The sequence below is a fragment of the Triticum aestivum genome, chromosome 1B, assembly GCF_018294505.1.
Source record: "Triticum aestivum cultivar Chinese Spring chromosome 1B, IWGSC CS RefSeq v2.1, whole genome shotgun sequence".
NCBI classification, from domain to species: domain Eukaryota; kingdom Viridiplantae; phylum Streptophyta; class Magnoliopsida; order Poales; family Poaceae; genus Triticum; species Triticum aestivum.
This window is the reverse complement of record NC_057795.1, coordinates 668,520,107-668,532,086: the sequence shown is the minus strand read 5'-3', so window position 1 is coordinate 668,532,086 and position 11,980 is coordinate 668,520,107. Positions and strand designations below refer to the sequence as shown.

Genomic DNA, 11,980 nt, shown 5'->3' with positions numbered 1-11,980 from the left:
CCTCCTACCCAAATTAATTGACACTGACAAAGTACAACTTTATACTAAAGTTGTACAAAGTTATCATCAATTAATATGGATCGAAAGGACTAGTAGTTTCAAGAGATTTACCTTGACATTGGAAATATTCTACTCTCTCCATTCACTTATTATAAAATGTTTTGAATATTTCAATATGGACTACATACGAACTGAAACGAGAGAACAAACACACTACAACGTGTCTACATACATCTGATTTATAAAAAAAGTTAGAACATCATATAATAGTGAACGGAGAGTAGTTCTGAGAGAGAGAGAAAAAAGTGAACACAACATAATTCTCCATATCTGGACCAACTCATGACATGGTGTTATTGCAAAGATAACATAATTCTAGATATACTTATGTCACAACTGCTCCACGGAGAAATCACACAAAGGACGCTCCGAGTTCAGTGCGGTCGAAGTAGGCGCCGGTGACGCCCCCCTTCTCCGCCAGTGCAACTGCAACCGCGGCGGCGGCGCCCTCCGCGGCCGTGAGGACGCCGGTGTAGTCGTTCATCCCGGTGAGGACGTAGCCGGGGTGCACGCAGTTGACCCGCAGCGCGGCGCCCTCCTCCCTGGCGATCACCCTGGTGTAGGCGCACACCAGCGCCTTGGAGGCCATGTAGGCCGCGTAGACCGGGTCGGCCGGCCACCCGCGGCGCTCCAGCGCGCCATTGCCCTTGCCCAGGTCCTCGAGGAACAGGTCTGACATCTCGTCGAGCCGCTGCGTCGTGAGGTTTGCGACGTCGTCCAGCTCCCGCCGGAGCTCGTCGCCGCTGAAATACTGCATTTTTGCAACATTAACAGCAGATGAGCCTCTGTTTTGAGAGATGGGACTGTCCTACTCTGCAAGTGATTTTTGTGCAGCAAATTGAACTGATTGCCAAATATATATGGATGACGTACCCTGAGCAGCCCCCAGGCTGAGGTTACGTTGACGATTCTGCCGTCGGAGGATGATCGGAGGAGCGGGAGGAGGGCTTCCGTGACGGTCTTGTTGCCGTGGTAGTTGATCCTCAGGCAGTCCTCTGCATCCTGGGTGGTCTGTGTGGTCCGTTGCCTCAGCCATTCGGCTCTCTCCATCCCATCCTTGCCTGCAAGCTGTTATTAAGTGATGGACATGGATGCAACCAAACAACCTTCAGTAAGTAATTTAGCTCCAAACGTTGGAAATGGAAGCAAATTCGCCCATTTACCGTTTCCTGAAGGGTCGCCGGGTCGCCGACGTCCGTGGTCACCCCGAGCACTCCGGCATTGTTGACCTGCGGTGCGGTGCGCGTGAGTGCAATGATCACCAATTTTGTTGAAATTGCCTTCTTTATCACAAACCCATTGCAAATTCAAAACTTCATTTGAAAATTTAAGCAGCTGTACCAGTATGTCAAGCTTGCCGAACTTCTTCTTTACGAAAGCAGCCAGACGAGCGGCACTGGCGGGCTCGCTGATCTCCAGCTGATGAAACGCGACGTCCGATAGCCCCTCCTCCCGGAGCGTTTCGGCTGCCTCAGCGCCCCTCTTGTCGTCCCTCGCCGTCAAGACGACGGCGAGCCCGTGCCCCGCAAGCTGCCGGCATATCTCCAGCCCCATCCCCCGGTTCCCTCCGGTCACCACGGCAACCCTAAGAGAGAAATATAACGATGAGAGTGTAACTAATCAACAAACAGGTGGTTGTCTCTAAACGAGGTATCAATCTGCTATTACTCAGACAGAAAGTTGCTTGCCTTTTCTCTGACGGACCGCTGATGCTTCCTTCCATTGTGGCTTCTTCTAATCCTGTAGGTTTTGCTTACTACAGTATAATTTGCAATAGCAACTACAGTTTAGAGTTTATCAGAGGTTTTCAGTCCATGATCTTCACAATTTTCAGTCCATGATCTTCACAATTTTCATTTTCTATCAAGTTTTTTCCTCTGTCAAATCACTTGAGAGGCTGCTCTACAAAAATATTTCTAATGGCTATACGGTACAACACAACATACACCACAATAATTTCAGTACAGATTGCAACACTAGGATAGGATAAGAAGCAGAGCAGCAAGCAGCGGCAGCAATGAGCAACAAGCAGCGGCAGCAGCCAGAACAAGAAGCAGAGCAGAGCAGCGAGCAGCGTCCCAGCTCTCTCGCTCGACCGGCGCCTCCCCCCATCGGCCGGCCCTACCTCACCGGCGTCGGCGAGGGTGTGCCATCTCAGAGAGGACGCGCCGTCGAGCTCCTCCTCGCTCCTCACAGACCACCCCTACTAACCAACCCGTCGTCGAGCTAGGGCCTAGGAGGGAGGAAGAAGGGACCAACCTGGCACGGACGGAGCACTCCGGGACGGCGCGGGGAGAGAAGATCCGCCGGCGCCGCTGCGCTGCAGTTGGCCGATGCCGCACGCCCTCCTCGTGCACAACTTTGCCTCTGCGCTTGGAAAAGATGGCCGGTCTTGCTTACTTTCTCCACTATTTTTATCACTGGGCCATGCTGATACTCGGTCAATGTTGGAGGCTGCAAGGAACATGGACGAGCTAGCTGGTCGTCGCACTGAGGCTTACTTCAGTGCTGACGTGGACGTGTGACAAGAAATGGTCGCGCGATGGGATCAATCTTGCGACAGCTGAACTCGGAATAAAAAATGTTCGTAGAGTGTCCATAACCGGAGCGGGCAAATCCGGCTCCCTAAATGTCCGCGGACGTGTCGATGGCGCCGACCCGCTTCTCATTGTTCGCCACAACAACCACACCCTTCATATTCAAACTCTCATTTTCATGCAAACTCATGCACGATAGATTATATAGCATACGCAACCAAATGTCCAAATCATCACCAATTCAGTGATCAGCACAACCGAAATTAAAGCACGGTTTAACAATTTCAACACAACCCAAAATAAAATTCAACAACTCATTTATAAGCCTCTTTCACAGCCTCGCGGACGAGCTGCCGAGCAATTAGTTAGGGTTGCCCGCAACATCTGGAACTTCCCTTTGTTCATACGACCATCCAGGGTTGGTAAACCGAGACATTTCCATCTCAAATTCAGAATTTTGAACTTGCAACTCCCGCTTAACCACTATCTATGTCTCCATAAGGCAGTTGTATCGAAACTTTATATAACATTTTTGTGGGTTTATTAGCTGGTCTGTTGCTCTTCTATATCAATGAATGACACCCTGGACATGCTATGCCTAGGCTAAATTAGCTCTGAAAAAAGGATATTGTCATCCACAAATAGTAGTTGTGATACTCCTGACGCCTCACTACATATTTTTACATGTTGAACATCATGTGCCTCCACTCCTTGTTGAAGCAGCGCACAGAGCTCCTCGGCAACAAAACAAAAATAAATCGGGGATATGGGTTCACCTTGTCGAAACCCACACGGCCGTAGTGGTACGTACTTCTTGTGTCTACGTGAGTCGGTGAGTGCTTGTTCCTGGAATCAATCCAGTAGGTATGTAGGTGCGTATTGTATCCAAAAGAGCGTTCTATGCGTCTCGCGAGCGACGCTCCGGCTCCTTTCCTTGCCGCTTCCGGCGCCAATGCCCTGCTCGTTGACGACCTCGACCGCTCCACCTGTTTGCCATGGAGAGCTTGAGTACGAAGCCTCGCCGCACTCGATTGGCGCGTACGGCGAGGGGTCGCCAAAGCTAGAACTTGTGTCTGTTGGCAGGTTGCGCTGCACGCCGGTGCGGCCGCCGCATCCGTGCAGCAGGGAGCCCAACGGTGCAAACGGCTAGACCGATCCCACGAGCCCCGGCGGCATGTGCTAGGCCGGAGAAGTAGCTTCGACCATGCAATATTCGCCTGACCCAAGGAATGCCTTTCAAGTCTGGCGTGGGTGGAAGACGTTGCTATCGTGAAGGCTGCATGGTGACCTGGAGACTGGGAAGTTCACGAAGCTAAAAGAATGTGACTCGGCGAGCTACGTGCTAATTAATGTTAGGCATCCACGCATTGCACCTCAAGTTGTATGATGCTGGCTCGTGCTTGGATGAGGGCCAAAACCGCCTTCAAAACCACTCCAATCAGGGGAAGGGGGCAATCCACATGGTTTGGGAAAGCTTGGGGGGTTAAATACCTGGTTCTAGACCTTGGGAGGTAAACTGACCGGTTTGTGACACTTCAGGGGGTTATGTGGACTTCTTTCCACGACGGTGTAAATGAATTCAAGATTGCCATTGAATTTAACATAATTTCTTACCGAGGTAACACATGTACCCACTAGCGAGCGAAGCCTAAATTTGTCATTGTCTACTTCAAGAAACCCCAGTCCACCTTGTCACAAGCCTTTGAAAAGTCCAGCTTATAGGCGCAAAAGCTATTCTCCAAATTCTTCTCATGTTGAATAAAAGTGATCAAAGTCATTCAATTGTGAGCAAAGCATTATCAGTGATTTAGTGATTAAGCGCCATGGGACAAAGACACTTTGATATGGTGCCACTGCCATGATCTCATCAAGCAGTGCTCAAAGTTTAAATTGGATTTTTTTTTCCGCGGAAAGAATTTAAATTGGATTTGATTTGCAATGTAGAAGGAAAAAACAGGGGAGAACAATTTTGGCGGGGAGACAAGTGTTGTTGATTATTCCGGCATGGATCATTGTTACCATATTGCTTTCAAGACTGACATAACAGGTGCCAACAAGTAGGAGTAATTCAGAATATACAAAACCACCATGGATATTCTGCTGAAGCGAAGACAAGCTAATTCTGTCACCGGCTCGTAAATACTCCCTCCGGTCTTTACTCTGCATATAAGAATTGTTTGAAGTCAAACTTCATAAAGTTTGACCATATTTATATGGAAAAAAAATCAACATCTACCATGCTAAAGTTATACAATATGAAAATTTAAGTCATGACGCATCTATTGACATTGATTTTACATTGTGAATGTTGGTATTTTTTTCTATAAAGTTGGTCAAACTTTATTATGCTTGACTTTAGACAAATTTTATATGCGAACTAAAAAGGACGGGGGGAGTAAATTAACAAACCAACCAGGAGTGGGCCAACAAATTATTATTCAGGGTCCATTGGGCCGCCTTTAGAACCACAGTGGAGTGGGCCGTCAATTGTGAGCAGAGTGACACACACTGGGCGCACGGGATCCCAGCCTCCCCACTCCTCTCGCACTCACGCACGCTCCCCATTCCCCCTCACAAACCCTAGCGCCGGAGAGCAGCAGCACCCGGCGCCGCCAGCCGGAGAGGAGCCGATGCCGCCAGGAGGAGGAGGAGGAGGAGGCGAGCATGGCTCTACCGTCCGCCGCGGCGACGACGACGCTCCGTCTGATTCTACGCCGCCGCTCCCCGCCATTGCCCCGGTGGCTTCCGAGGTTTGCTCCAAGCTTCTTTCTTTTCTTTTAGACCAAGATCTTCGATTGGCCCCGTCGTCGATCCAAGAAAGAAAGGGGATCGGGAACGACCTGAACCAGCCGTCGTTTCTGTCATTCACACTTTCACAGGATGCGAAGAAGAAGCAGCGGGTGGAGGAGCAGCAGGCCGCGCCGAGCCTCCCCGAGGGCGCCATCGTCGAGATCCTTTCCCGGCTGCCCTACAGGTCCCTCTGCCGCTTCAAGTGCGTGTCCAAGCCCTGGCTCGCCCTCTGCTCCGCGCCAGACATCCGCAAGAGGTCGCCACAGACCCTCTCCGGCTTTCTTCTACCATGATGAAGGCGATGCTCTCAGTTTCTGCAACTTGAATGGGAGAGGTCCGCCTCTGGTCGACCCATCTCTCCCTTTCTTGCGCAGAACGTACCGCCAAATTTCTGTCCGGCAGGTCTGCGCCGGCCTTCTCCTCTGCAGCTGCTCCAATTCTTCGCGAGACCAAAGCTACTGGAACTGGGATTCTTCGCGAGACGAAAGCTGTTATGTTGTCTGCAATCCTGCCACAGAGGAGTGGACTGTGCTGCCTCCTGTCGGATATCCAGACGGCGATCCAATCCCTTTCCTAGGCTTCGACGCTGCTGTTCCATCCCGCTTTGTGGTGTTTGCGCCCCGGCCCAATACGTTTAGTGTCGACGGTTCTGCGCAAGTGGCAATCTACTCGTCGGAAACTGGACGGTGGACTCATCTGCAGAGTGGGTGGTCACCGGATCCTACCATTATTCATAGCAGGTACACCCAGGCCTTCCTGAATGGCACTATCCATTTGCGTAGCATTGGTCATAAAATAGCCACAGTCGACGCTGAGGGGAAAGTTTGGAGGGTCATTACAATGCCAGGCGACTCGTCAAAAATCTGTGATGTTGGGCAGTCTCAAGGACGCTTGTATGCATGGAAGATAGATAATTCTCATGACTGCCAGCTCTATATTTGGGTCCTTGAGGATTATGGTACTGGAAAGTGGACCCTACAACACACTATTAATGTTTTGGAGCTGTTCGCAAGGAATCAGCGCGAAGATGGAGATTCTTATGCGATGTTTGCAGTTCATCCGGATTGCAACATGATCTTTCTTACTGACGACAAGAACATGACATTGTCGTATGACATAGATAATCGGAAAGTGACTGTTATCTGCACTGAAGGAATGAAGGGTCTGCCTTATACTCCCTGTTTTGCGGAATTGCCCTCAGCTGGTCATTGAGATTCACTGCAGCATCACGTGTTTAGCATATGAGACAGCACCTTTTGCGAAAATTAGTGGTTGACATTTACCTACTCTCCTAATTTCCCTGGCATTGTGTGGAGAAGTCCCAACTCCTATATCTACAGTGTGGTGTTCCTATCTGTTGGTGTTCAGGTTCATGCCTTTGTTGCTTCGAACAATCTTTGTTAGCAAAGATTTTGTAAGAGTAATAAGTAGTTGTATGAATGAACCTAGTCCTTTAATCTATTTGCTGTCATGTAGTACTAAATTATTGTGGCCACTCGTTAACTGTTGATGTGGGATGATAATATAAGACATTCAGTGAGAGTACATTATCTATGTTTGACATTGTTTGCATTTTCACCTCCTTATTTTCACTTGTTTATGCAAGTGAATATCTGCAATCTATAGCTTGTTATCCATCGGTGCTGGTTCTGTTTCTATGCATTTTGTAAGATTTGAGAAGATTATCTGTGGATTGTTTCTTCTATATTGCACCATATACTTTTCTGGTAAAGAAATATTAGTTTCTTTTATGTAACCCACATGGACTTCCATGTTCCATTAGTGGTGTCCAGAAATTTGTGCAGCTAAACTGGCCTGGAAGACAGTTCTTTCATATTCCTTTGATCAGGGGAATATGACCTTTTGTGGGGAAGCACTCACTCATAGTCTGAGACTACCATCTTTAAATTATAGTTTTAGAAGTGTGCAAAAAGATGCACAGATGCCGTAATAGTAAAAAATCTTATCAGGGTATCTCCATGGTAGTTACCGTAGTTCAACACGTGCACTAGTGACACGTATTGACCATAATGTTGAGGAGTTTGATTGTAGACATTGTAATTCTCAAGATCAGTACAAAATGCGATCAGATGATTTTTCTCCCTATAATTTAATTTGGAGCCATCGATGTAGTGGGTTTTGTCTACCATCTTCCGCACATTCTTTAAAGAATGAAAATAAGTTGTCAATGGAAATAAGATGTCAACTATTTTGAAATAAACAATATAAATTACTTAATAACTATGTTAAGCTCACATGGGGGAAGAATTGGAGGTGTATCCAAAAAGACCCAAATTGAAGGTCTGTCTTACTCGATTGTAGGATCACCAAGATCCATGGTGACAAGCATACCCTCAGCAAAACCATACATCTTGCAAAGTGCTTCCCAATTTTTGCAACCAAAATGGGTTACACTCTCAGCATTGTACAGTTTTACTTGAAAATCCACACTATGATGGGTCCTTAGGAGAATTTTTTTGGTTTTCATACTTTCATGGCCTTCAAAACCCATCCTCTCCAAGACATAGCGTCTTGCGTAGCATGGGATAAGCTAGTCGAATTGAAAAAAATGAAAAATACACGTTAAAATAGTTGAAGTCGTGCTTAATTACGAAAAAAACTATTATCGTCATTGCGTACCGTAAGAACATCGAAGGTCTCCTCGAGCTTAATGCTGAAGCGTCGATCTTCGTCCAGCTCAATGAACCTGTCGCACATACCTCGGTCGTTGTGGCACTAGTCGCACTCCCCCGGGCGGTCTTCATCGTTCGAGTACGACATTTCCGGCCTATGTTCATAATTCAAATATTAAACTAGATCATTATTATTAATCATGGGTTGACTATCGGTGATGGTACGTAGCTCATCCTTTCATTCCCGAGTGCATTATTACACCAAATTGTCTGGCACACGGGAATGAAGGAGAACTTTTCCAATATGAGCATTCAATAAGCAAAACCAAATCATAAAATAAGCAAAACCAAATCATAAAATAAAGTAGTATTCAAATTAGCATGCATTCAATTATAAGCAAAAGTACATCATCTATTGGTGTCCGTTCATCGTCGAATATTATCACTAATATAGCATCACTAATACAAGTAGAACCTAGCGCCCGATGGGTATCGTCGCGGGCGGTGGACACCCAAAGATAAGGAACCATCACAGGATCATAGCTCTAGTGAGATCCCTGAAGAATCTGCCAGGTATTGTCGAACCTGCCCTCCAATGCAACCATGTAGCGATGGACGTGCTCGTCCTCCTCGCTGACACGGTGACGTACCACCTCTGCGGTGTCCGGAAGCCTCGGCACCGTCACTGGCCCACGCGACCGCCATCAAACAAGGATCGGGTCAACAACGGGCTGCTTCCTCACCAACCTACGTCCCCCGGAAGGTAGCACCTCCCAATACCAGCCCGGCGGAGCCCAGTCCCGAGCATGGCCCTGATCAAGCAGGCCTCCACCGCCGAGTCGACGACGAGGAGGATGCGGGATAGGCATCGCCGACGTCGATGCGGGAACTACTTCTATATATAATTAAATAAAGTAGTTTTATTAATTAAATCAACTACTTCAACTACTAAGCACTTACTATAAATAAATAAATAGAATATGGATGCCGAGATCAATTGCTCATATATATGTTTGGGCAGGTCAATTGCTTGCCTCCTGACAGGAACGCCAACAAAAGGCAAACAAAAGAAGGTAGGCAAAGGCAAAAGTGGCGCCATAGGCAAGGCGTCTCTTGCTGCTTGATGGATGATCTTCGGTCTCTCGGCCCATCCTCTTCGATTGGGTTGTCGTTGTGGGTTGGGAGGTGCGTGATGTCTTGTGTCGAGGTGTTCTTGTCGGGGTTACTTGGCGTAGGAGCAATATTGGGGTTTGTGGATTTTGTGTTTTCGAAGAGTCTGGCGGTTGCCGCCCGTGCGGTTGTGGGTTTCTTGCCATGTGAGTAGTTCGTCATTGCTCAGTTTGTATTGGTTTTCGCCCGATTTTCTATTAATTAACTGGGCAATTCTCTTCTTCTTAATTAATCGATGAGGCAAAACTTTTGCCTCCATCTCGAAAAAAAAATCTATTAACAGAAAAAAAATCTAACACAATATGAACAAATTAATTACACAATATGAAAAAAATCTAACAAAAAAATCTATGAACTACGCATCTAACAAAAAAAATCTATGAACTAAAAAAAATCTAACAAAATTAACTACACATCTAAATTAACTACTACTAACGTCAAATTTAATTAGTTGCTCACGGCGACGGCGACGGCGACGGCGACGGCGAGGTGCGGCGCGGGGCGGGGCGGGGCGGCGACGGCGTCGGGGCGGCGCGGGACGGGGCGGCGCGGGGCGAGGGCTGGCTCGGGCAGCCTGCCGGCGTCGTGGATGGATTCGCCGCCGTCGGAGGAGAGCAGAAGAAGAGATTGAAGTGGGGATGGGCGGTTCTGAAATTTTCCTAAATGCTACTTATATAGCAAAGGCATTGGTTCCGGTTCGTGGCACAAACCGGGACTAATGCCCCCTTTAGTCCCGGTTGGGGCTACCAATCGGGACCAAAGGCCTCTTTTCAGCAGCCCAAAGGGCGGGAAACAGAGACCTTTGGTCCCGGTTGGTGCCACAAACCGGGACAAAAAAGGGCATTGGTCCCGGTTGGTGCCACCAACCGGTACCAATGCACCCCTTTAGTCCCGGTTTGTGGCACCAACCGGGAACAAAGGTCGTGCGCTGGAACTGGCACAGTGCGGTGCTACGTTTAGTCCCACCTCGCTAGCCGAGAGGGGCTCGGAGTGGTTTATAAGCCCTGCCAAACCAACCACTTCGAGCTCCTCTCTACTGCAGACTTACGGGCCTAAAATCACTCTCTGTGCTTGTGGGCCTATTGCGGGCCTGCATCCTGGCCCTAGTAATGGGTTTCTAGTCGTATGCAGGCCGTGGTGGCCCTGTAGGTGGCACTTTTTTAATTTTTCCCCTGTTTTTTTGCTTTCTTTTTTGTTTTTAATTACTTATTTATTTTCTTTTACGATAATTCTTTTTGCTATTAAAGTTTGTAAAAAAATTCTAATTACTTATTTATTTTCTTTTATGATAATTCTTTTTGCTTTTAATATTTTGAACAGAATTCTAATTACTTATTTATTTTCTTTTATGATAATTCTTTTTGCGATTAAAGTTTGTAATAAAATTCTAATTACTTATTTATTTTCTTTTATGATAATTCTTTTTTGCTTTTAATGTTTTGAACAGAATTCTAATTACTTATTTATTTTCTTTTATGATAATTCTTTTTGCTATTAAAGTTTGTAACAAAATTCTATATAATTTTAGTTTCAATAATACTAGAGGTTTATAAAAGCTTTTTAGTTGATTCCTTTAGTACTAGTTCTAAGGCTGTTACAAAGGCATTTTATTTGGTACAGGTTTTAAGGCTGGTGCCCCACGAGCACCTTTTAATACCGGTTCGTGGCATGAACCAGTAAAAGAGTTTTTTAGTTGATTCTTTCTGCAGCTGTTTTTTAGTCCCACCTCACCAAGCGAGAGGCACTCGCAGCGGTTTATAAGCCCTGAGTGCAGAGATGGTGCAGAAGAGGCTCAATGCTAACCTGCACGTTGCTTAGCTTCAAGCCTTGAGGAATAGGGTAGATTGCACGGAGCTATGTGCAGTGCAGTTTACACTATTCCGAAAGGCTTGAAGCTAATTAACGAGCATTGTGCCTCTTTTTTATTTTTAATGACTTATTACAACTCAGAAATAAATAGAAAAAATAAATATAGCATAAAAAAACTATATAAAAAACTACTCAGAAATAAATAGAAGAAAAAATAGTTGTGATTAATTTTACTAAAAATGAGCATAGATGCGCTTATAGAGAGAATTCAACCTAAATTCATAATAAATTTCTACTAACTTCAGAGAAATTCAATATGAATTTAGGTCAAATTCCCTGTATAAGGGCATCTATTTTCACTTTGAGAGGAGCTCAACAAGGCAGAGAGGGAGGGGCTTATAAACCGGTGTGAGCGCCCTTCGATTGGTGAGGTGGGACTAAACTCGGACCGCAACGAGGACCAACCCTTTAGTCCCGGTTGGTGGCACGAACCGGGACTGAAGGGCTTCCTTTGGTCCCGGTTCCAGCCACCAACCGGGACCAATGGTGGTGGGCCAGGAGCGAGGCCCATTGGTCCCGGTTCGTCCCACCAACCGGGACCAAAAGGTCCAGACGAACCGGGACCAATGGCCCACGTGGCCCGGCCGGTCCCCGGGGCTCACGAACCGGGTCCAATGCCACCATTGGTCCCGGTTCTGGACTGAACCGGGACTAATGGGCTGACCCGGCCTGGACCATAGCCCCCTTTTCTACTAGTGTTGTGGTGAGCTTAGTCGGGGAACGACAAATATGACCTTAGGAGAATCTTCCTCTTCGGGAGGCTGCAGGTCGTGTCCCAGCCCCACCGTCGACCCGTAGACTCGGCATCAACTCAACGCCGCCGGCGGATCGAGGCTCTCACCGCCTCCACCCTCGCAAAGTGTTCGACGAATTGCATAGGTAAGATTTTTGGCTTTCCATTGTGTTTTTTGCAGTGAAATT

General features: G+C 47.1%; 1 protein-coding gene and 1 pseudogene across 3 annotated transcripts; one reads left to right on the top strand and one right to left on the bottom strand.

The window, feature by feature from the left end:
• Positions 1-112: 112 nt before the first annotated feature.
• LOC123146947 (short-chain dehydrogenase/reductase 2b) lies at positions 113-2,545 on the bottom strand. Of its 3 annotated transcripts, none has more exons than XM_044566208.1 (6): positions 2,320-2,545; positions 1,749-1,816; positions 1,402-1,645; positions 1,224-1,289; positions 934-1,128; positions 113-811 (listed from the first exon to the last, which is right to left on the bottom strand). In XM_044566208.1, the coding sequence occupies exons 2-6, from the start codon at positions 1,781-1,783 to the stop codon at positions 413-415; spliced, it is 939 nt and encodes a 312-aa protein (XP_044422143.1). In that variant the 5' UTR covers positions 1,784-1,816; positions 2,320-2,545; the 3' UTR covers positions 113-412. The 3 variants fall into 3 exon arrangements, with proteins under 3 accessions (XP_044422143.1, XP_044422148.1, XP_044422154.1); XM_044566213.1 differs by having other exon boundaries at positions 1,749-1,800; positions 2,320-2,486; XM_044566219.1 differs by having other exon boundaries at positions 1,749-1,840; positions 2,320-2,478.
• Positions 2,546-5,108: 2,563 nt separating this feature from the next.
• LOC123146928 (F-box protein At5g07610-like) lies at positions 5,109-6,959 on the top strand (annotated as a pseudogene).
• Positions 6,960-11,980: the final 5,021 nt, after the last annotated feature.

Coding starts and splice junctions, on each gene's coding strand:
- LOC123146947 (XM_044566208.1), bottom strand. CDS start 1,783: ATGGAAGGAAGCATCAGCGGTCCGTCAGAGAAAAG. Junction 1,646..1,748: donor AGCGGTCCGTCAGAGAAAAG/GCAAGCAACTTT, acceptor TTTCTCTCTTAG/GGTTGCCGTGGTGACCGGAG. Junction 812..933: donor CAGCCTGGGGGCTGCTCAGG/GTACGTCATCCA, acceptor GCAAAAATGCAG/TATTTCAGCGGCGACGAGCT.